Here is a 23,956-nt window from a genome sequence, read left to right as displayed (position 1 = left end):
CCACAGAAACTCAATCTGTATAAAGAATGAAAGATGTAAGTTTATTAGACAAAGTGCTTGAAATCATTCAGTGTTTCATCATCTGTTCAGAGCTGAAGAAGGTTCAGAATGTAGAAGTTTAGAAAATGGAAACTCCAAACAGCTGAAGCCAACAGGAAGCAGCTTCAAACAGGAAACTGTGCAGAGTTTCAGACTATATGTCCTGATGCAGCCAGTTGGATTTTGGAGATTTGAATCTCTGTTCTGTGACTAAGTCCTTGAATCATTTCTTCCAGTTGGTCCAACAAGACAGACTAAGTATTGGACATGTGTTGTGGCTCCATCAGGGGAGCTTCTAAATGTGATGTGATGGCCCCTCTGGGTCTGTCAGGTCACAGCACTGAAGAGAGCTCAAACTGGGCACACAGCTGTTCCAGTCTGGACCAAAGACTCTATACTGGGACTGAGGGACTGCTTTGACTGCACCCACTGGGACTTTTTAAAGGCTCATGTTCTCACTTAGATCATCGATTTCTACTGACATTTCTTTCTGGGAAAAATGGGGATTACTTTGGAAACAGGAAGTATTTTCCCCAATAAGCAGCCCTGGATTAGTAAATCACTCCAACATGTTCTCAGGCAGAAGAAGCTGTCTTGTTATGAGGGAGAGAAGAAAAAGATTGAGGCACAGAAACCTGTTGAAAGAGAGATAAAGCAGCTAAAATCAGGTGTAAAAGTAAAGCAGAGGATGAGCTGAATAAAGGACACTCAAGGCTGGCTTGGAAAGGAATGAAGTCCATGGTGGGGATGCAGAACAAGGAGCAAAGATGAATGTGATGCTGAATCAGCAGAAGACTTGGACTCATTTGATTCCAGCTTTGATATCATTGATTTCAATGAAGAGCTTTGTGATTGTAGCAAAGGGCTGGTAGCTCTGAGAGTCCCACTGATGAGGTGTTTGTGTGGAAATCTCTTAGTGGGACCAAAGAGAGAAAAAGCCCTGGTCCTGATGCTGTGGGAGGGAAATGATTGAAGTGTGCTGTGAGGAACTGACTGGGAGATTTTCACACATTTTCCAGTCCTCCTGGGAACAACAGGAAGTTCCCAGCATATGGAAACAAAGGTTAAGTGTCCTATGGCACTCAGTGATGATGGTGCTGTGGCCCCACCACCTCCACCTCTTTGTAAAGGAACTAACTGTAATCTGAAGCTTCAAATGGAACTAAGACTTCCTCCACTAGGTGGCAGTGTCTGATGAGAAAGTGTTAGTGGAGCTGGCCTGGAGTCAGAAACAGGAAGATGCAGGATTTGGGCTGAAATGGGCAAAAGTGGTTAGCACTAGTGCCTTAGAGCAAGAAGGTTGTAGGTTGAAGCTTGTTGGTCAGCTGGGCCTTTCTGTGGAGGTTGGATGTTCCCCCACAGTCCAATGAAATGCTGCTTAGGTTCATTGGTGCTTCTACATTGGCTGTAGGTGTGGATGTGAGGGAGTGCTTCTCTGTCGCTCTCTGTTGGCCCTGTGATGGACTGCTCACCTGTGCAGGTGGACCACGCCTCTTGCCCTATGACAGCTAGGGCACAGGCTGCAGCCCTGTGAGCCTAAGCTGAATAAACAGTTAGCAAAAATGATCCATAGATGGCCTGAAATCCCCCAGTTAGCAGTTTGGTAGATAGCTATGACATGCTAATCCCATCCAGCAGCTGTATTCTACCTGTAAGCTGATCCCTGCTGAGCCAAAGCACTTTTTCATATACAAATTACAACCTTTAATAGAAACCTATTGGTCAGCATCTTATTAGCCTGCTGTTAGCTTCATTCCACAGAAAACTGAGAGAAACTAACAGAGTTGATAAAGAATAAAGAGAAATGTGCTGATTTAAAGCCTTTGAAGTGCTTCAGATGATCTCTGTCCACTTCTGTCCACTCATTCATTCATGTAAGCTTTCTAATGCAGCTTTGATCTTCACAGTCTGCTTGATGAAACTCATTCTAACCCTGAATGTCAGAGTGTTCCTCCTTCTCTTTCCCATCATTCATGCTGGCAGTGGAGGAGATTTGGATGTTGGACTGTGTTTTGGGTGATGTGTGTATGTTTGTGTTGGACTGCTGTCTGTAAAGCAAACGCACATTTTGCTTTGGATTTCAGTGTCAGACAGACTTTAAGGTGCAATGAAGAGTTTGAGAGTTTCACAGTGAATTTTCCAGTGGAGGATTTTTCTTCTTCTTTGAAGGTTTGAAATGTGAACATTGTTCTGCTGCAGTCAATGGACTAAACCAGAGAAGAAGAAAACAGACTTTACCATGAAGATCCTCAGTGTGGATCAGTATAATATCAGCCTGATGTCTGCAGTTTAGTGTCAGCACAACTTTCACATCATATTCATCTCAGCACAACTAAAACATGCTGACTGACCTCAGAGTTTCAAGTTTACATCCTGGACTCTCCAGGAAACCACACAGATGCTTCACTCCTGGATCCTGCAGGTTGTTGTTCCAGCTCAGGTCCAGCTGTCTCAGATGGGAGGGGTTGGACTTCAGTGCTGCTGCCAGATAATCACAGCTGATCTCTGACAAACCACAGTCCTTCAATCTGTATAAAGAATGAAAGATGTAAGTTTATTAGACAAAGTGCTTGAAATCATTCAGTGTTTCATCATCTGTTCAGAGCTGAAGAAGGTTCAGAATGTAGAAGTTTAGAAAATGGAAACTTCAAACAGCTGAAGCCAACAGGAAGCAGCTTCAAACAAACACAACAAGAGAAAAAACTCTGAATGTTTCACATTAAAGTCGTACATTTCTCATAAAAACAGGACAAAGACTTGAAAAAGTCGTGTTTTTCCTTCCAGGAACCACATGGCTTCACTTTTAAAGGTGAAGTGTGACAGAAATGGACATATTGAAATCAATGATATCAAAGCTGGAATCAAATGAGTCCAAGTCTTCTGCTGATTCAGCATCACATTCATCTTTGCTCCTTGTTCTGCATCCCCACCATAAACATAAAGAGGCAAAACTCACATTTTCCAAAATCTCTTTAAGCTTCGACAATAAAGGAAGATAGTTTTATACAAGTCTTTGTGGTTTTGTGTCTCTGTAATGGATTGAAGAAGCTCCAATTTTAGAGCAGTAGGATCCACATCACGCGCGTCTGTTGAGTCTGCTCTTCAGCGGCCGTAGAGCTGGACGCTGCCCTTTGGCCATCATCGATACTCTCGCCCGAGATCGCACCGGGGCTAAAATATTCACCTGCTCAGCTGTTTTTGATCAGTTTGAGCCTGTGTGGTTTGATCAGGTGGAGGAACGATGTGATGCTATAAAGACATCATCTTGTCCAAATGATGTTGTTCCAACACGTGTTTAAAAAGATTTTAAAGGTTGTTGGTTCCGACATCTTAGCGATTTTTAACAGCAGTCTTAGTTCAGGTGTTGTACAGCCTGTTTGAAACATGCTGTTGTACAGCCTGTACTAAAAACCTGATCTGGATCCTCTGTCCGCTCAAATTTCAGGCCTATTTCAAAGCTTCCCTTCCTGTCGAAGATTTTGTAAAAGATTATATTTGTTCAGCTGCAATCTGTTGTAAAGGTTTCAGTCTGGTTTTAAAGCTCTTCACAGCACTGAAACTGCACTTTGAAAAGTTCTTAATGATCTTTTATCAGCCACTGATCAGGAGACTCCGCTGTGCTTTTGGATCTGACCGCTGCCTTGACCACAGCATCTTGACCTCACCATTGGAGCATGGCGGCATCAAGGGCGCTCTATTAGACTGGTTCAGCTCTTTTATTAAATCGCATTATTACATTTGGGGCTTATATTTGACGGCAATTTGAAAAACAGCTGAGCTCAGTTGTACAGCGGTCTTTCTTCAAACTGAGGCTTTTATCTAAGGTGAGATCATTTATATCTTTTAAAAACCTTGAACGGGCGATCCACGTTTTCATGACGTCCCAGCTGGATTATTGTAACTCCTTATATGTTGGAGTTAGTGGGACCTGCCTGGCAAGACTGCAGCTGGTCCAGAAAGCTGCAGCTCGTCTTCTGACACAAGCTCAAAGACATTTATCGTCCCAACAACCACATATACGCTGGTCCCTCGCTGTAACACAGTTCACCTTTGGCGGCCTCGCTGTTTCGCTGATCTTTTTTGTGCAATTTTGCATGCTTTTGTTTTTTACAGCGCATTGTGTTCTGCGTCCTGATTGGCTGTAGACCATTGTCAGTCAATCTCGTGCCGTGTCTCCTGTACAGTACAGAATGTGTTCAAATTTACAGCAGTGTGACTCTGCAGTGCTGCACTGTATGTTTGCACGTTTTGTCCACAACAAACAACAATGATGACGAGACGTTTTGCACCTGTGGTAGCAGCCAAAGGCAGAGGAAGATGCTGGTCCTCTTTCCCTGGCGGGTCGCGGAGTGTGGGAGTGCCTACTGGGGTCAGCGGGGGAGCTGGCCCCAGGGAGGGGTTACCTGCCCCTCCCTTCCTTCCCTCCCCATCTCCAGCTGCCTCCCTCTTCCCGCTCCACCACAACCACCCACACATGCAGGGCCTTGGAGTAGGGGTATGTCACCAGGGTGCAGAGGAGGCTACCCCCCCCTCTGTCTTCTTCTGGCTGCCTCTGCCTCAATTTTATCCCACAACTTAGACATTCACATTATTCACACTCTCATTACACATACATATAGGATCTTGGGGGTGGGCACGATACACGGAGTCCAAAGTACCATCAGGGTGTACACCCCACCCCTGGCGTCGTTGCCCACCTCTCAATTTTAAATACACGTAGACATTGAGGGCTATCAGGAGGGACTATGCACTTACCTGCTGCTCTCTGGCAGGTAGCTCCATGCCCTCCTGGGTTTTAATTGCACCTTAGAACACACATGCATCAACACTACAATGAGCGGGTGGAGGGAGGTTTGGAGTCTTCTCTCACCCCCATTCTCTGCGGCCTGCTGGAGCGGGAGGGCTAGGAGGAGTTGGCCGTCCGACTGCGGTCTGGAGTGTGGGGCCTCCCTGCTGCTACGGAGTCGGGGTGGTCTGCCTCTCCCCACCGCAGGGAAAAGGGTAACACCACCTGGGTCTGGGTGCAGTTCCCCCCTCCAGGGGCAAGGGTACCTAGACCCGGTTTGTAGAGTACGCTTGGGGAGTGTGATCGTGTGTACAACGTCTCTTTATGTCTGTCTCCACGTTGGTTGAGTGTGGAGTAAGTGCATATGAGAGCATGAGGGTGGGAATGGATGTTTGTGTCTGTGTGTGCCTGTATGTCTGTGTCTATATGTCAGGTTGGGTATCAGACACCACCTCTCTGGGGACATCTCAGGCCCTCCAAGGTTTGGAGGCCTATCTCCCCCCACCACCACTTCCCCTGCCGGTGGCGGACTCCCTCAGGTGTCGGTGCGTTGGTGGTTCTTTGTGTCTGGGGGTGGGCGTCCAGGTACACACCGGCTCACTCCTTGGCGGCCGCTTATCGGGGCCTGGAACCTGGGGCTCGCTCGGACCACTTCGGAGGTGGGGTGCCCCCGGCCTCTCGGCCTGGGGCTCGGTCACTCAGGCACAGCTGGCTGCCGGCGGAGCTCACGGGCGCGTCACTGCAACTCCCCCTGGCTTCTGCTCCGCGGCTGCTGAGTGAGCCCTCATCTGGGACTCTCCTCAGCTCTTTCTGGGACAGTGGCGCGGCTGCCCCTCTGTTGGTTTTCCTTGGTCTCTTGTGTTCTGGGGGCCTCTGGATGTCTGGAGTTTTGATCTCCTCCATACCTGCTTCATACCCTGGAGGACGGGGCTGTGGCCCCCCCACACTCCCTAGCAGATCGTTACATGGAGAAACCTTTGGAATACAAGCACGCTGATCCACACAGGTATGCACACGGGTGTTCACTGCTCGTAGACTTAAATTACACCTTTCTTGGCTACTACTTCGAAGCACATCTGTCCTGCGTGCTGCACAACAACATTGAATATTTAGTATTTACTGCTGTTTACACTTAGCTAGATTAATGCGATGGTGTTGTGTTTAGTATGTTGCTTTGTTTTTTTTGTTTTTTTGCTTGTCTTCTATTCTTCTCTCAACAGGTGATCCAGGAGATTTTTATTTTTTTTCTCCCCCCCTTTCTCACTGTCCCTCTCCCCTTCTGTTTTTCCTTTCCTTCCTCTTTCTTTCTCCCTTTCCTATCCCTCACTCATGTCTGTCCCGTCTGTAACATCTGAAAATAAAATATAATAAATAATAAAAACAAAGATCGACCAAATGGACCAATACGGCAATGCCACGAAGATCCATTTAGCAAAGTAAATCCATTGGGTATCCTTGTTGGTCTTCAGACAACAATTCTGATGGCTAAAGAACCAAATGGGACAGGCAAAAAAAAAAAAAAGAAAAAAAAAAAAGATGCTGACCATCATAGTTTCAACAAGGAGGCAAAAAGGTTGTAACTGTCCACAACAAGAACATCGTAAGGATGGAGTCAGCTTTGGCTTTGTGGCTCAGTGACCGCAGGAAAAAGAACATCGTGCTGGACACCAACATTATCTGCAGAAAAACTCAAAAGCTTTATGAAACTTTACCTGACAGCGAGGAGCCCAGGCCATGGACGAGTGCTCCTCACACAGAAGCTCATTTAATGCCAGCAAAGGCTGATTTGACACATTTCAGAAACACTTTGCTTTCATTCTTTAATAATGAACTTATTTTTCTATGAAGGTTTGAACTTTGTTTAAACAAGAGAGAAAAGTGTGAAAATGTTCATGCCTGTCTGAGAAAAGTGTAGAAAGTGTGCAGTGAGGGTTTAACTGCCTTAAAACTTCTATAATACTTGTAAAACATAAAGCTGCTACTTCATTCTGAGACTTATTTTTAGAACGTAACTCGATAAACGAGCGACCGCAGTACTGTATTGTGTTTATTTTGAAAACTCTCAACAGGATCTTCAGATTTATTTTGAAAGCTTTATCTGGAAAACACAAACACATAAGCAGGAAACAAAGAGCGTGATATGAAACGATAGACGTTTTCATATGGTCATCATATATACATCGTTCTATCGAACAGCCCCAGCTCCTGCTGTCAGTCTCTGTAAATCTGCTCTGAAAACACATTTGTATTCACTGGCTTTTAATACAGCATGAGAGTTATTTGATATTTGATGTGTGATATTAATATTAGGAGTTATTTTAATAGTTATTTTGGATTCTTGTACAGCACTGTGGTCAACGCTGCTGCTGTAATTAATGTGCTATAAACACATAAACAATCTGCAGTTAAACATCCAAAACTAAAGATGTGATCGCTGCCTTTAGAAAATGTGCTGATGCACAAGATATCAGCTCCATTAAGGTGGAATGTGGCCGTGTTAGAAACATGTTGGAAGAAGTTTGAAGCTGAAACTGTGAAGCTGAGAGTGAAAGAGCTCCAGCGTCTGTCACAGGAAACTTTCTTATTTCCACACTGATGAAAGCATCAAGCTTTGATTTCCTGCTGCTTTTATTGAGTCACACTGTGAAACTGAGCCACAGCTGAACCAGCATCCCTGTACAGCAGACACTTACAGCGCTTGGCTGCTTCCATTGGACCCTCTGCACAGAGCTTCAGTTTCCTCTTCTGGTCCCAAAGTGCAGAACAACAAGGTTTCAAACAGCTTCGTTCCAGCAGCATCAGCCACAGACATGCAGAGAGAATCCTTTGGTTGTGTTGTGTGTTTGCATATCTGCTGTGTTGCTTTGTGAGGATGGATCATCTCCTGCAGCTCCAGATAAACAAGCTGGACCTGAACCTGGTAGCTTCACTTAGAAGACACTTGTGACGGGAACGTGTGAGAAGTTTTGTGCAGACAAGTTTGGATTTAGAGTGTGGGACGAGCTCTCCACAGTCTTTGTGGAGATCCACATTCTGCATACTGCCTGTGAGAAGCTGCAGACATTTGTCCTCCAAATCCACTGAGCAGCTGCTCGTGGTGGTATTAGCTTCATGTGTGCGTGTTAGCATGAAGCCTCGGTCACACTCTGCTGTGGACACGGTCACGGACAGCTGGACGCCTGATGGACGAGTCGTCCTTCCTGTTAAACTTCTTTGAGCATGAGAAGAGCATAAGAAGCTCAGTGGACACTGTTCAGTGTTTTAACTCTCGCTTTCACTTCAGCTTCACCAACAACAGCACAAGCAGAGCAGCCCACTGCCTGCATGGCTGGGACAGCGCCCCCTGGTGACTGTAAACCACTACAACATGTAGACGGCCGTCTGCAGGCTGGATGTAGCACCACCGCAGAGACGTGCTGCAGCTCTGTTTAGTTACCCAGCTGACAGCAGAGGCTGTAGTTTACTGTTACCAACATGGAAAACTGAAGCTTCACCAGCTGGAGCTACAGAGCTGGAGAACAAAGGAGACTGAGAGGCCAGAATGATGTGGGAGGAAACATCAAGAGCCTGTTTGAAAGGAGACACATGTGGATGCTGTGCCAGTCTGTGGTCTGTCAGAAGTCAGCTGAGTCACACTGCAAGAAGCTGCAGAATCTCAGAGGAGGAGATTTGGAAGTGTTTGTGGGACAAACTGGACTCAAAGAAAGAAGATGTTTGTGAAGTCTTTGGTGGAGGTGAGCAGTGTGAAGCAGAACACATGCAGATGAATCAGGAGGTCAGCATCAGTGTCTCCTTGTGGTGGACGGTAAAAGAATCAGAGCCAACGCTCCCGTCCACCCTCGGCATGAAGCAGTGCTGTTTCTGAAACAGGAGGACAAGTCCAGAGAAGACAGAGGAAGCAAAGATGAGGGTGGGACAGGACAGCAGGACTTCCTTCACACCTGCAGCTCCATCACACTGCTGTAGCTCCTCTTCATCACACATGTACCTGCAGCCTGTCTTCAAGTCCAGGAGTCACCTCCACACAGTGTAGAAGCCTCCTGTGCAGACCATGGAGTCCAGCCTCTGTCAGGGAAGTCGCCACTAAAGCCTGAAAGACTTCAATCTGTCTCTGGTCCACCCGAGAAAGACCAGCACCGTACTTGTTGTGCATTCAAGGAGGGAACATCAGCACAAGTGGTTGGTTTTTATAATCGATTTATCGATTAAAATCGATTCTGGCTTGGATAACGTGAAATCGATTTTTTAATGTATTTTGCCAGAATCTCAGGTTAAAGCTCACAAACTATTTCAACAAGCAGCAAACAGATAAAACAGTAAATGAGAGCAGCTAAACACACAAAGATGGAAACACAGAGCGTGGATCGTTCACTCGACGGCACGTACACGGACACGCCGTCGGGGCTGAAAGTGGACAGCTCACAGATCCTGAAGCTGCAGGTTTCATCTGTCTCCAACCAAAACTGAGTGAAGCAGCAGCAAAAGAAGATCCAAACTCTGCTTCACGTTTGATCAATATGCTCATGAATTCTCTCTGACTTTGGCTGTTCCTGCCTGCACAGCTCTCTCTCTCTCAGTGTACTCCAAGAACAGCTTCAAACATCTGTTTCTGCATCATTCACTGTTTATTAGTCTGCTGTTGTGTTCAGTGCTGTCGGCCTCTGACAGTAAAGCCTCATTTCTGCTGTTCCATGGAAACTTTTTAAAATGATGACAGATTACAAACTCTCAGCTGTGTCTGTAATCAAACCTCTGTAACTTTGCTTCACTTCAGCAGCATCAGCTCATGTTCACATGTTGCTTCATGGTTTGCTTCAGTTTTTGATCGACTGCAGAATATTTTGAAGGTTATCTGCTATAAAAAGCCAGAAGAGGAAAATCTGCTTCATGTGTTTCTGTTTGATCCTCAGTGACTTTGACACAAAGGCCTCTGCTGTGATGATCACACCTCTGATCAAGTCTCACAGTGTCACAACTGATAAATGATCAGAGTTAGAATATTTCTGACTGTCTGCTGTGTGCCGTGACCTTTGACCTGCTAAAGACAGTCAGCTGTGGATTATTCATTGTTGTGTCTGATACTTAGAACTGTGAGGAAGAAGCTACATAGTTAATCAGGGTCCCCTCTCTCTGAATCAGGAAAGGTTGGCAGGCCGCGTGTGGGCCGCGGGCCATACGTTGAGCATCACTGTTTGAAATGTGAACATTGTTCTGCTGCAGTCAATGGACTAAACCAGAGAAGAAGAAAACAGACTTTACCATGAAGATCCTCAGTGTGGATCAGTATAATATCAGCCTGATGTCTGCAGTTTAGTGTCAGCACAACTTTCACATCATATTCATCTCAGCACAACTAAAACATGCTGACTGACCCCAGAGTTTCAAGTTTACATCCTGGACTCTCCAGGAAACCACACAGATGCTTCACTCCTGAATCGTGCAGGTTGTTGTTGTTGATCGAAAACCAGGAGAAGTCATTACTCAGGTCCAGCTCTCTCAGATGGGAGGGGTTGGACTTCAGTGCTGCTGCCAGATAATCACAGCTGATCTCTGACAAACCACATCTCTTCAATCTGTATAAAGAATTAAAGATGTAAGTTTATTAGACAAAGTGCTTGAAATCATTCAGTGTTTCATCATCTGTTCAGAGCTGAAGAAGGTTCAGAATGTAGAAGTTTAGGAAATGGAAACTCCAAACAGCTGAAGCCAACAGGAAGCAGCTTCAAACAAACACAACAAGAGAAAAAACTCTGAATGTTTCACATTAAAGTCGTACATTTCTCATAAAAACAGGACAAAGACTTGAAAAAGTCGTGTTTTTCCTTCCAGGAACCACATGGCTTCACTTTTAAAGGTGAAGTGTGACAGAAATGGACATATTTGAAGTCCAACACCTTTTTCCAGTCACATTATTAAAGCAGACAAACTACAAGCTCATTTTCATTCCAACAAGTCATCTTCTGACCTGGACTAACAACACTGGTCTCTATGTGCAGCTGGCTGTGAGACCAGTGCTCAGGGAGCGTCTACAAAGTGCAACACTGAAAGAACATCACACACTCATTTGCTTCCAGCACTTTCACACAAACATCTACTGTCATTATTGTCACCAAACTCTGTGGATCCTTTATTGCAAATTCAAATGGGATCAAATGGTCAGACAAAAGAGGGTTATGAGGAAATATGATGAAATGTTGTGTATTAGCAGCAACTTATTGAATCTTTTTCCTCAGAAACCAAACAAAATGATTGACAAACATGTTTTTACAAACTCAGTGTTGGACTTGGATCAGCAGGATAAGCTGATGTTTAAAGGCATTTGAGTCTCGCTGTATGAGAGTCCAGTTCTTACTCAATATTTATGGATGATGCTCTTTCAGTGTTGCACTTTGTAGACGCTCCCTGAGCCTCACAGCCAGCTGCACATGGACCAGCTGACATTACCCAGCATTAGAGGCGGCTGTAAAAAATTCATGTTCCCATTTTAATGGTTTTAATTTGAATAAAACGATGTTGATTCATTCAATCCTGAATCGATGTTTAATATAAATGTATTTTGCCAGAATCTCAGGTTAAAGCTCACAAACTATTTCAACAAGCAGCAAATAGATAAAACAGTAAATGAGAGCAGCTAAACACACAAAGATGGAAACACAGAGCGTGGATCGTTCACTCGACGGCACGTACACGGACACGCCGTCGGGGCTGAAAGTGGACAGCTCACAGATCCTGAAGCTGCAGGTTTCATCTGTCTCCAACCAAAACTGAGTGAAGCAGCAGCAAAAGAAGATCCAAACTCTGCTTCACGTTTGATCAATATGCTCATGAATTCTCTCTGACTTTGGCTGTTCCTGCCTGCACAGCTCTCTCTCTCTCAGTGTACTCCAAGAACAGCTTCAAACATCTGTTTCTGCATCATTCACTGTTTATTAGCCACCAGTCTGCTGTTGTGTTCAGTGCTGTCGGCCTCTGACAGTAAAGCCTCATTTCTGCTGTTCCATGGAAACTTTTTAAAATGATGACAGATTACAAACTCTCAGCTGTGTCTGTAATCAAACCTCTGTAACTTTGCTTCACTTCAGCAGCATCAGCTCATGTTCACATGTTGCTTCATGGTTTGCTTCAGTTTTTGATCGACTGCAGAATATTTTGAAGGTTATCTGCTATAAAAAGCCAGAAGAGGAAAATCTGCTTCATGTGTTTCTGTTTGATCCTCAGTGACTTTGACACAAAGGCCTCTGCTGTGATGATCACACCTCTGATCAAGTCTCACAGTGTCACAACTGATAAATGATCAGAGTTAGAATATTTCTGACTGTCTGCTGTGTGCCGTGACCTTTGACCTGCTAAAGACAGTCTGCTGTGGATTATTCATTGTTGTGTCTGATACTTAGAACTGTGAGGAAGAAGCTACACAGTTAATCAGGGTCCCCTCTCTCTGAATCAGGAAAGGTTGGCAGGCCGCGTGTGGGCCGCGGGCCATACGTTGAGCATCACTGTTTGAAATGTGAACATTGTTCTGCTGCAGTCAATGGACTAAACCAGAGAAGAAGAAAACAGACTTTACCATGAAGATCCTCAGTGTGGATCAGTATAATATCAGCCTGATGTCTGCAGTTTAGTGTCAGCACAACTTTCACATCATATTCATCTCAGCACAACTAAAACATGCTGACTGACCTCAGAGTTTCAAGTTTACATCCTGGACTCTCCAGGAAACCACACAGATGCTTCACTCCTGGATCCTGCAGCTTGTTGTTGGTCAACAACAAGGAGTCATTACTCAGGTCCAGCTGTCTCAGATGGGAGGGGTTGGACTTCAGTGCTGCTGCCAGATAATCACAGCTGATCTCTGACAAACCACAGCTCTTCAATCTGTATAAAGAATGAAAGATGTAAGTTTATTAGACAAAGTGCTTGAAATCATTCAGTGTTTCATCATCTGTTCAGAGCTGAAGAAGGTTCAGAATGTAGAAGTTTAGAAAATGGAAACTCCAAACAGCTGAAGCCAACAGGAAGCAGCTTCAAACAAACACAACAAGAGAAAAAACTCTGAATGTTTCACATTAAAGTCGTACATTTCTCATAAAAACAGGACAAAGACTTGAAAAAGTCGTGTTTTTCCTTCCAGGAACCACATGGCTTCACTTTTAAAGGTGAAGTGTGACAGAAATGGACATATTTGAAGTCCAACACCTTTTTCCAGTCACATTATTAAAGCAGACAAACTACAAGCTCATTTTCATTCCAACAAGTCATCTTCTGACCTGGACTAACAACACTGGTCTCTATGTGCAGCTGGCTGTGAGACCAGTGCTCAGGGAGCGTCTACAAAGTGCAACACTGAAAGAACATCACACACTCATTTGCTTCCAGCACTTTCACACAAACATCTACTGTCATTATTGTCACCAAACTCTGTGGATCCTTTATTGCAAATTCAAATGGGATCAAATGGTCAGACAAAAGAGGGTTATGAGGAAATATGATGAAATGTTGTGTATTAGCAGCAAGTTATTGAATCATTTTCCTCAGAAACCAAACAAAATGATTGACAAACATGTTTTTACAAACTCAGTGTTGGACTTGGATCAGCAGGATAAGCTGATGTTTAAAGGCATTTGAGTCTCGCTGTATGAGAGTCCAGTTCTTACTCAATATTTATGGATGATGTTCTTTCAGTGTTGCACTTTGTAGACGCTCCCTGAGCCTCACAGCCAGCTGCACATGGACCAGCTGACATTACCCAGCATTAGAGGCGGCTGTAAAAAATTCATGTTCCCATTTTAATGGTTTTAATTTGAATAAAACGATGTTGATTCATTCAATCCTGAATCGATGTTTAATATAAATGTATTTTGCCAGAATCTCAGGTTAAAGCTCACAAACTATTTCAACAAGCAGCAAATAGATAAAACAGTAAATGAGAGCAGCTAAACACACAAAGATGGAAACACAGAGCGTGGATCGTTCACTCGACGGCACGTACACGGACACGCCGTCGGGGCTGAAAGTGGACAGCTCACAGATCCTGAAGCTGCAGGTTTCATCTGTCTCCAACCAAAACTGAGTGAAGCAGCAGCAAAAGAAGATCCAAACTCTGCTTCACGTTTGATCAATATGCTCATGAATTCTCTCTGACTTTGGCTGTTCCTGCCTGCACAGCTCTCTCTCTCTCAGTGTACTCCAAGAACAGCTTCAAACATCTGTTTCTGCATCATTCACTGTTTATTAGCCACCAGTCTGCTGTTGTGTTCAGTGCTGTCGGCCTCTGACAGTAAAGCCTCATTTCTGCTGTTCCATGGAAACTTTTTAAAATGATGACAGATTACAAACTCTCAGCTGTGTCTGTAATCAAACCTCTGTAACTTTGCTTCACTTCAGCAGCATCAGCTCATGTTCACATGTTGCTTCATGGTTTGCTTCAGTTTTTGATCGACTGCAGAATATTTTGAAGGTTATCTGCTATAAAAAGCCAGAAGAGGAAAATCTGCTTCATGTGTTTCTGTTTGATCCTCAGTGACTTTGACACAAAGGCCTCTGCTGTGATGATCACACCTCTGATCAAGTCTCACAGTGTCACAACTGATAAATGATCAGAGTTAGAATATTTCTGACTGTCTGCTGTGTGCCGTGACCTTTGACCTGCTAAAGACAGTCAGCTGTGGATTATTCATTGTTGTGTCTGATACTTAGAACTGTGAGGAAGAAGCTACACAGTTAATCAGGGTCCCCTCTCTCTGAATCAGGAAAGGTGGGCAGGCCGCGTGTGGGCCGCGGGCCATACGTTGAGTATCACTGTTTGAAATGTGAACATTGTTCTGCTGCAGTCAATGGACTAAACCAGAGAAGAAGAAAACAGACTTTACCATGAAGATCCTCAGTGTGGATCAGTATAATATCAGCCTGATGTCTGCAGTTTAGTGTCAGCACAACTTTCACATCATATTCATCTCAGCACAACTAAAACATGCTGACTGACCTCAGAGTTTCAAATCGACATCGTGGATTCTCCAGGAAATCACACAGATGCTTCACTCCTGAATCCTGCAGGTTGCTGTAGGTTCCACTCAGGTCCACCTCTGTGGGATACGAGGGGTTGGACTTCAGCGCTGCTGCCAGATAATCAAGGCCAATATCTGACAAACCACAGACACTGTATAAAGAATGAAAGATGTAAGTTTATTAGACAAAGAGCTTGAAATCATTCAGTGTTTCATCATCTGTTCAGAGCTGAAGAAGGTTCAGAATGTAGAAGTTTAGAAAATGGAAATTCCAAACAGCTGAAGCCAACAGGAAGCAGCTTCAAACAAACACAACAAGAGAAAAAACTCTGAATGTTTCACATTAAAGTCGTACATTTCTCATAAAAACAGGACAAAGACTTGAAAAAGTCGTGTTTTTCCTTCCAGGAACCACATGGCTTCACTTTTAAAGGTGAAGTGTGACAGAAATGGACATATTTGAAGTCCAACACCTTTTTCCAGTCACATTATTAAAGCAGACAAACTATAAGCTCATTTTCATTCCAACAAGTCATCTTCTGACCTGGACTAACAACACTGGTCTCTATGTGCAGCTGGCTGTGAGACCAGTGCTCAGGGAGCGTCTACAAAGTGCAACACTGAAAGAACATCACACACTCATTTGCTTCCAGCACTTTCACACAAACATCTACTGTCATTATTCATGTTCCTGCTCCTGCCGTCCCATTTCAAAAGCCTCGCACTTCCGTCCTTTGCGGTCTTTGAGTACGCGGCCCTTGAGGACCGTTAAGGCTTCAGACCCTGAATTGTGATACAGCCAGTGAGTACTTTCATAGGCTGCATCCTCCTGAGGACCCGGCCCTGTCACACCTGGAGAAGAGAGACACGTATGTGAGAATGCTGTTTGTAGATTACAGCTCAGCATTCAATACCATCGTTCCCTCGAAGCTGGACAGGAAACTGCAGGATCTAGGACTGAGCAGCTCTGAGATGTAACCCTTCTCTCTGGGGCGGAGGCAAGCGGACCATCTCTTTGATTAGAGCTGTGTCTCTAATCAAAGCAGAGATGGAACGATGCCACGTTTTATGTCCGATATCGATATGAATCCAATATAGTCGATTTTATGATCAAACTTTTTTTTTTTAATATCTTGCTGCATTTTGTATAAATTCATACTCAAGTTTAAAAAATCTAAACACTAAAGCTGTTCTGTTATACCTGTCTGCAAAAACACACTGCAGCCAAAACATTAGACAATATTGATCTTTGTATTTAAACTTTTTTCAGAACTTTAAATCTAAAGTATTTAAAGTAATATTCAAAAGTCATTTAAATCAGTCTGATGCAGACTTCAAAAACTCTGGTTGTGACTAAAAGAAGTGCAACATCAGCACCAAATAATGTTTCTATTGAACAACTAACACAAACAGGTTGTAGAATGGAGCCTTTTATACTCACAGCTGAACAGAAACAACATCCAGAGTGGAAAACAGTGCAAATAACTGCAAACAGGCTTCATGACACTCATGTTTGATCAGATTCACTCCCTGCTCTCACACACCAACTCCAGACCTGCATTCATCTTTTCCCTCTGAACCCCCCAAACCCTGAGCCACCACCATTGCCCTTTCACTGACTGCCCCACTCCACCATTTGACTCTTAGAACTGAAGACGCTTCTCTCATAAGAGGTGAAACATCTTCAAGGAAGTCCAGACGCTTTTCTTTCCAAGCTTCTTAGACTACGATGACCTGGATGTCTGAGAACCTTCACAGACTGATTTTACAAGAACAACTTGTGTCAAAAATCCCTGGCAGTGCCTCTCTGTCACACACACAAATCACTACAGTTACAAATTTAATAACTTAAAAAGTAAAAAGACCACTTTTGAGCCGTGTCTTTTTGGCCATAACGAATACCAAAAGAACCGGAATTTAATAACATTAAAACCAAACAATAAATGAGCAAAGTAGTGCATGATAAATATAGACAAATACAAAGTGCAATATAGAAACACTGGGTAAAAAGAAATGAACAATTAAAAAGGAGGATAACAGATGTGAGCAGTAGTTAAACAGTAGAAATAAATATATAATAAACAAACAAAAATAGATAATAAATGAAAGCCAGGTCTGAAAGGTGAGTTTGGCTTTAAAAGCATGAAAACACACTGCTGTCTTCAGGAAGGCTGCTCCAGTAACAGAAAGTCATCTACATGTGGGTTTAGTTCTGACTTTAGGGACAAGTAAAAAAACAAAATAAAATAAAAACATCTGTCCAGACAACCTGACAGTCAAAAATATAAACTCAGGAACTTAAAAGGAAAATTGTGCTGACTTTGAACGTCCACATCAAGATAAACTTACAGATTTAAGAGTCAAAAAGTGTCAAAACGTCTGTATCCTTACCTGAGAGTTTCAAGTTTACAGTCAGGACTCTTTAGTCCAACACACAGCAAATCCAATCCTGAATCCTGCAGGTAGTTCGAGCTCAGGTCCAGCTCTCTCAGATGATTGGATGGGGAGCTGAGAATTTCAGACAAAGCTTCAAAGCTTCTTTTTGAGAGTTTACAATCTCTCAGCCTGAGGAAGAATAACAATGGAGACATATTCTTTTATTCATCTAGCATTATTAAACATATTTGTTCATAGATTCACTTACAGCACTTTCTTGGAGGCTTTGACCACTGGCAGCAGCTTCAACAATGCCTTCTCTGAACAGGAGTATTTCTCCAGGTCGAACTCATCCAGATCTGATGACAGTAAGATGAAGACCAGAGTCGACCACTGAGCAGGAGACAGTTGATCTGTGGAGAGACGTCCTGATCTCAGGGACTGTTGGATCTCCTCCACTAGAGAACGATCATCCAGTTCATTCAGACAGTGGAACAGGTTGATGCTTTTCTCTGCAGACAGTTTCCCACTGAGCTTCTTCTTGATGTACTGGACTGTTTCCTGATTGGTCTGTGAGCTACTTCCTGTCTCTGTCAGCATGCATAGAAGATCCTGATTGGTCTGCAGTGAAAGACCCAGGAGGAAGCGGAGGAACAAGTCCAGGTGTCCATTTGGACTCTCTAAGGCTTTGTCCACAGCACTCTGGTAGAAGTCTTTTACAGTAAGTGTTTTCTGGAAGATTTTAAAGCGAGGAGATTGTTTCTTAAGCAGGTTGACTCCAGAGTTGATGAAGGTCAGATAGACATGAAGAGCAGCAAAGAACTCCTGAATGCTCAGATGGACGAAACAGTAAACGACACCGGTGAACATGTGACACTCATCAGCTTTAAAGATCTGTGTGAACACTCCTGAGTACACTGAGGCTGCTCTGATATCGATGCCACACTCTGTCAGGTCTGATTTATAGAAGATCAGGTTTCCTTTCTGCAGCTGATCAAAGGCCAGTTTTCCCAGAGACTCAATGATCTTCCTGCATGAATCTGTCTCAGCTCCTCCATCATACTTGATGTCCTTCGTTTTTAGGTGAAATAGCACAAGGCGTAGGTAGAGCTCTGTGAGAGTCTTAGGCAGATCTTTGCTCTCTTTGTTCTTCATGACAAACTCCAGAACTGTAGCAGTGATCCAGCAGAAGACTGGGATGTGGCACATGATGTGGAGGCTTCGTGATGTCTTGATGTGGGAGATGATGCTGCTGGCCTGCTCCGAATCTCCGAATCTCTTCCTGAAGTACTCCTCCTTCTGTGGGTCAGTGAACCCTCTGACTTCTGTCACCATGTCAACAATGTCACAAAGGATCTTATTGGCTGCTGCAGGTCGTGTGGTTATCCAGAGGCGAGCAGAGGGAAGCAGTTTCCCCCTGATGAGGTTTATCAGCAGCACATCCACTGAGGTGGACTTTCTAGGGTCAGTCAGGATTGTAGTTTTGTGGAAGTCCAGAGGAGGTCGACACTCATCCAGACCATCAAAGATGAACACAACCTGGAAGTCTTCAAAGCTGCAGATTCCTGCTTCTTTGGTTTCAGTGAAGAAGTGATGAACAAGTTCCACCAAGCTGAACTTTTCCTCTTTCAGCAGATTCAGCTCTCTGAAAGTGAATGGAAACATGAACTGGATGTCCTGGTTGGCTTTGTCTTCAGCCCAGTCCAGAGTGAACTTCTGTGTTAGGACTGTTTTCCCAATGCCAGCCACTCCCATTGTCAGCACTGTTCTGATTGGTTTATCTCTTCCAGGTGGGAGTTTAAAGATGTCTTCTTGTCTGATGGTTGTTTCTGGTCTGTCTGGTTTCCTGGATGCTGTTTCAATCTGTCTGACCTCATGTTCATCATTGACCTCTGCAGTCCCTCCCCCTGTGATGTAGAGCTCTGTGTAGATCTGACTCAGGAGGGTCGGGTTTTCTGTTGTAGAAATCCCCTCGAGCACACACTGGAACTTCTGCTTCAGGTCTGACTTGAGTTTGAGCTGACACTCAGTGAGAATCTCTGCATGAATAAACAGCAAATGACACAAATGAGAAAACTGCATTCTGGTTACTGTGGTTATGTGTTCAGTTCACTGGACTCTTGGTGTCATGATCCGGGTGAGTCTGAGTAACTTTCCACAGCATCAGCTCTCCTCGCCTGGGTGGAGCCCTCCTCACTCCTCCGTGCTCCTCACCTGTTGCCAATTACTCCGGCAGTATTTATGAGCAGCACTCACAATGAACCTTCTCCAGATTGTGTGCTTAGCACAGTCAGTTCTCTGCCTCACATTTTGTCTTGTGCTCCTCAGCTTGTTTCGCGTAACCCTCTTTTCCTGTTCCCTAGTCGGCACCTGGATACATCTTCCAACTCTCACCATAAGTCACGCCTCAGGATTCTGGCCTGCCACTGCTGGGAAAACTCACTCTTGCAAACTGCCATCCTCACCTGCCTGCCTCCCTGTGCACCCACATCTCACTCTGTACCCAGATTTAATTCATCTCCTCCTCCAGCTGATCTCCACCTGCAGCCACGTAACACCTCTTAGTTTTTAAATCTTGGACTCATTCACTACACTGTGGACCACTCTGATTATTATCTCCTTTGTTCCAGTGATCCTGGATAGTTTCTATTCGCCCGATTCTGCCCCTGTTGTTCCTTTGACCTGCCTCAGCTTATGTTCTGGCCTCAGCTCTGCACTTCTCATAATACCTCGCTTGCTGTTGAATTTAGCCGTGATTCAGCTTTCTCCGCCAAGAAATCTAGTAAAATACATTTCTGTTAAAAGTCACTCAGCCTCCGTTTTTTGGTTCTGTGCTTGACTCCATTCCTTTTCATGAGCCATTGAGCCCTGACACTTGGGTTATAACTGAGGGCAGGTTTTATAGAGACACATTTGATTTAATTATGTTTATTTATACAGCACCAAATCAATACTAGCAACATTTCACATATTACATAAACAACACTATGGAGCCAGTGATGAATAAATATGTAGAATAAATGAAAGAATTTCAAGTATAAAAGTTTTTTTTTAATTCCTCCAAATAACAACAACAGTCACCCCAATGTGCTTTATATTGTAAGATAAAGAACCTACAATAATACAACTGAAAAAAAAAACAAATATCTTTTTGGGTCCTGAAAACTGAAGGCTCTGCCTCCCATTCTACTTTTAAATACTCTGTGAACAACAAGTAGGCCTGCAGAGCGAAGTGCTCTAATAGGGTGATATGGTACTACAAGGTCATTAAGATAAGATGGGGCCTGATTATTTAAGACCTTGTATGTGAGGAGCAGGATTTTGAATTCTGGATTTAACAGGAAGCCAATGAAGGGAAGCCAAAACAGGAGAAATATGCTCTCTCTTTCTAGTCCCTGTCAGGACTCTTGCTGCAGCATTTTGGATCAGCTGAAGGCTTTTCAGCGAGTTTTTTGGACATCCTGATAATAATGAATTACAGTCGTCCAGCCTGGAAGTAATAAATGCATGAACTAGTTTTTCAGAGTCTCTCTGAGACAGGATATTTCTAATTTTAGAGATGTTGCACAAATGGAAGAAAGCAGTCTTACATGTTTGTTTAATATGTGCGTTGAAGGACATGTCCTGGTCAAAAATGACTCCAAGGTTCCTCACAGTGTTACTGGAGGCCAAGGTAATGCCATCCAGAGTAAGAATCTGCTTAGATACCATATTTCTAAGATTTTCAGGGCCGAGTACAATAACCTCAGTTTGATCTGAATTAAGAAGCAGAAAGTTAGCGGCCATCCAGGTCTTTATGTCTTTAAGACATTCCTGCAGTTTAACTAATTGGTGTGTGTTATCTGACTTCATGGACAGATGGAGCTGGGTATCATCTGCATAGCAGTGTAAATGTATGCTATGTCTTCTAATGACACTACCTAAGGGAAGCTTGGTAATGGGAGCGTTGCCAGCAGAAGGCTGAAGTGGAATCTCCAAGAAAGCTGCAGAAGAAAAAACATGAGCTGAAATGGTGGATTTTAGTCATATAAGGAGAACTGTGGCTTTCCTCCAACCTTTGACCAATCACCTTAGTGTCCTGTTTATCAACCATAATAAAAAGCATTTACTGTCTGGGCATTTTTTTGTTTGGGTCTCCAAACAGCAGAAAGAAATGGCAGCCATTTTTTTAACTTTACCTTCAACTGGTAAATAGATTTAAGAAAAAGCACTTTGATCATATTTGTGACGTGTCCCAAACTGTTGTTGTCGCCTCATTTATTTTGATAAAACAGCTCTAAAACCAATCTCACAATATAAATCTGTAAAATGGGCAGAAAACCTGCTGCTGGTCCCATTTTAATCAAACCAACCCAAAGAGCAGATATTCATGTGTACACAGGAGGTTATTTGTGCAGATGCATAAAACACAAACTGTTGGCTTTCTGCAGTCTCTCACTCCTGAAAGTGTTGGCAAGTGCTTTGGATTTATTATTTATATGGATTTTAATGGCACCTGTGTAATGTTAACTAAGGTTTTTATTGTTTATGTGTTTTTTGTTTAGTCATTCCCTGACTTACCTGTGGGTTCTGGGATGGTTTTATTTAAATTCTCCAACAGATCATTCTTGTTTATCCTCCCCAAAAGATTTTTAGTGACTTCAAAAGTGTTGATAGAGTAGGTATCAAACATCAGATCCACTATGTCCGTCCTCTCTGCATTCTCCAGTTCACTCTCTGGGATTGCTGGTAAACCTTCTACAGACCCGTTCTTCAGATGCCACTTAAATTCTTCAAAGTCATCACGTCCCAAATCCTTCAAAGTCCCCAGAAGGATTTCTTTAGGTGTCGTCATCTTTTACCCTGTAAGGACCCGATAAACAAAGACTGTAACAACAGCTGGAGAGGTAATTGTCTGATTTATCAGAATTTAACTTGATTCTAACAGCAGTTCATCACAATAAATTTCTAAGGCTCAGAATGCAACAAAATTGCACATGAAGAAGCACATAGAGAAGTATCCAAGTAACACTTTGCTACAATATAAAACAAACTATTATAAATAAAGAAAATATATAAACTAAATATATACACTACCCGTCAAACGTTTTAGAACAGCCCAATTTTTCCAGTGTTTTTGTCACGGTTTGCGAGCCGTGTGTAAATTATCAAAGGACCCTTTATGCAGGCAGCTCAGATGCAAGTGAGTTTATTCATCACATGGTGATACAAACAGAAATGGCGAAGGTGAGCATGGAAACTAAGCAAAAACCTAAAAACTAATAGTACACGAATATGAAGAAGTACACGAAGGGAAGACGAAAACACGGAACACAAGGGGTGGGAGCAAAGCACCACAACACATCACTATATAGACAGTTACACAGAGGGAGACACAGAAGGCAACAACACAGGGCGGAACAAATGGACAGAGAAGACTAAACACAGAACAGAGTGCACAGAGAAACAAGGGGGGCAGGGAATCAAAACCTAGGAAGTATAGAATAACTCACAAACTAAACTGGCATAACACAAAAATCACAAAGAACTGAAACCACTAGCTCAGGAGACCCAGGACCCTGACAGATACGCAGACAAACCAGCAACTAACAGAGGCAAACACAAGGTTTAAATACACAGAGGGATAACGAGGGAATGAGACACAGAAGGAGGACACATCTGGGAGTGATTGACAAGACGAGACAGAGGAAACGCAAACTAAACACACTGACATGAGACACGGACCTTCACAACAAAGCAGGAAATACAAAGACTGAATTTAGAGGTACAACAAAACACAGAACCAAAACGTAAGAATAAACAAAGATACATCATGAAATCAAAGATTAACAATACAAAACAGAAAACACTGAGTCACAGACCCAGGATCGTGACAGTTTTATTGAAAATATCCTTTTTATTTCTCATTGCGCTCTGAAATGAAAGCATAGTACAAATAAGCAGTTGGAGTTAAAAATAAATCATGAAACACATTTATAGACCAAAGTTTATTCTAAACGTCTGACTGAACACACCCGTGGCTTCTGTCTACAATAGAAATCAAATATTCTCCCATATCTGTAGCAGATGTTCCCGTAAACGTGGACCTTGTAATAATAATAATAACTTTATTTAGAAAGCGCTTTCAAACAAAGTGCTGTACAACTAAAGAGATAAATTAAATAAAAGCGATACATAGTGTAGAATAAGGAGGGGATGTTTTTCTCATTATCATTTAATATTTTAATATGGCATTATTAGTTCATTAGAAGTATATAACCAGCTTTGCATTAAGCATAAATTGAAGTTTTTGATCTTACATTATTCTTTGCATTACAGTGATGGTGATAACTTTAGTTTGATCTTTTCTTACAGGTACCAGAATAATAACATGATTTTTCATTGCAGATGTAACCATGATCATTCCATACACATTGCAGTTTGTTGCTTATTCTAGAGTTGTGCTCAAGGTAATTAAAGGTTAAAAGCTACAGCCAGCGCGAGTCTGGCTGATCTATGGAGGGCAAAGGCTTTGAGCTTGGAAGGCCGCACGCGCTTACACAGCACTTATAAGATGTTATTCTTGGTGATTTTGTGCTTAGTCATGTTTTAATATGTTTTAAGTAGAAGTAGCTGATCCAGCAATATTCATTTAATATTATATACTTGATTTAGAGCAATACACACTGATGGTCTTAACAAATGAAAGAGTCCTTGTAGTTGCCATGTTGTGTCTTAGCAGGGTACAGACGGTTCCAGGAGACGGGGGCAG

The 23,956-nt window shown here is 43.1% G+C and overlaps 1 protein-coding gene across 1 annotated transcript in view; it reads right to left on the bottom strand.

Moving 5' to 3' along the window:
* LOC147302870 (protein NLRC3-like) overlaps positions 1–22,039 on the bottom strand; it is a 267,565-nt gene extending 245,526 nt beyond the window's left edge. The window contains exons 1-6 of the mRNA XM_086284396.1: positions 21,766–22,039; positions 17,474–19,244; positions 17,221–17,394; positions 14,808–14,981; positions 12,506–12,700; positions 2,391–2,567 (exon numbers count right to left, since the gene is read on the bottom strand). Coding sequence (XP_086140522.1) covers positions 2,391–2,567; positions 12,506–12,700; positions 14,808–14,981; positions 17,221–17,394; positions 17,474–19,244; positions 21,766–22,039 — 2,765 coding nt within the window. The remainder of the gene's footprint in view (positions 1–2,390; positions 2,568–12,505; positions 12,701–14,807; positions 14,982–17,220; positions 17,395–17,473; positions 19,245–21,765) is intronic.
* Between the last annotated feature and the right edge of the window lie 1,917 nt (positions 22,040–23,956).

The sequence above is a fragment of the Aulonocara sp. 'chitande type north' Nkhata Bay genome, linkage group LG23 (genome assembly GCF_057382095.1).
Source record: "Aulonocara sp. 'chitande type north' Nkhata Bay isolate Kocher_YH1m ecotype deep benthic linkage group LG23, A_spYH_male_GT1.1, whole genome shotgun sequence".
In the NCBI taxonomy this organism is placed as follows: domain Eukaryota; kingdom Metazoa; phylum Chordata; class Actinopteri; order Cichliformes; family Cichlidae; genus Aulonocara; species Aulonocara sp. 'chitande type north' Nkhata Bay.
The sequence above is the reverse complement of the archived record's forward strand: the minus strand, read 5'-3'. Positions and strand labels throughout refer to the sequence as shown.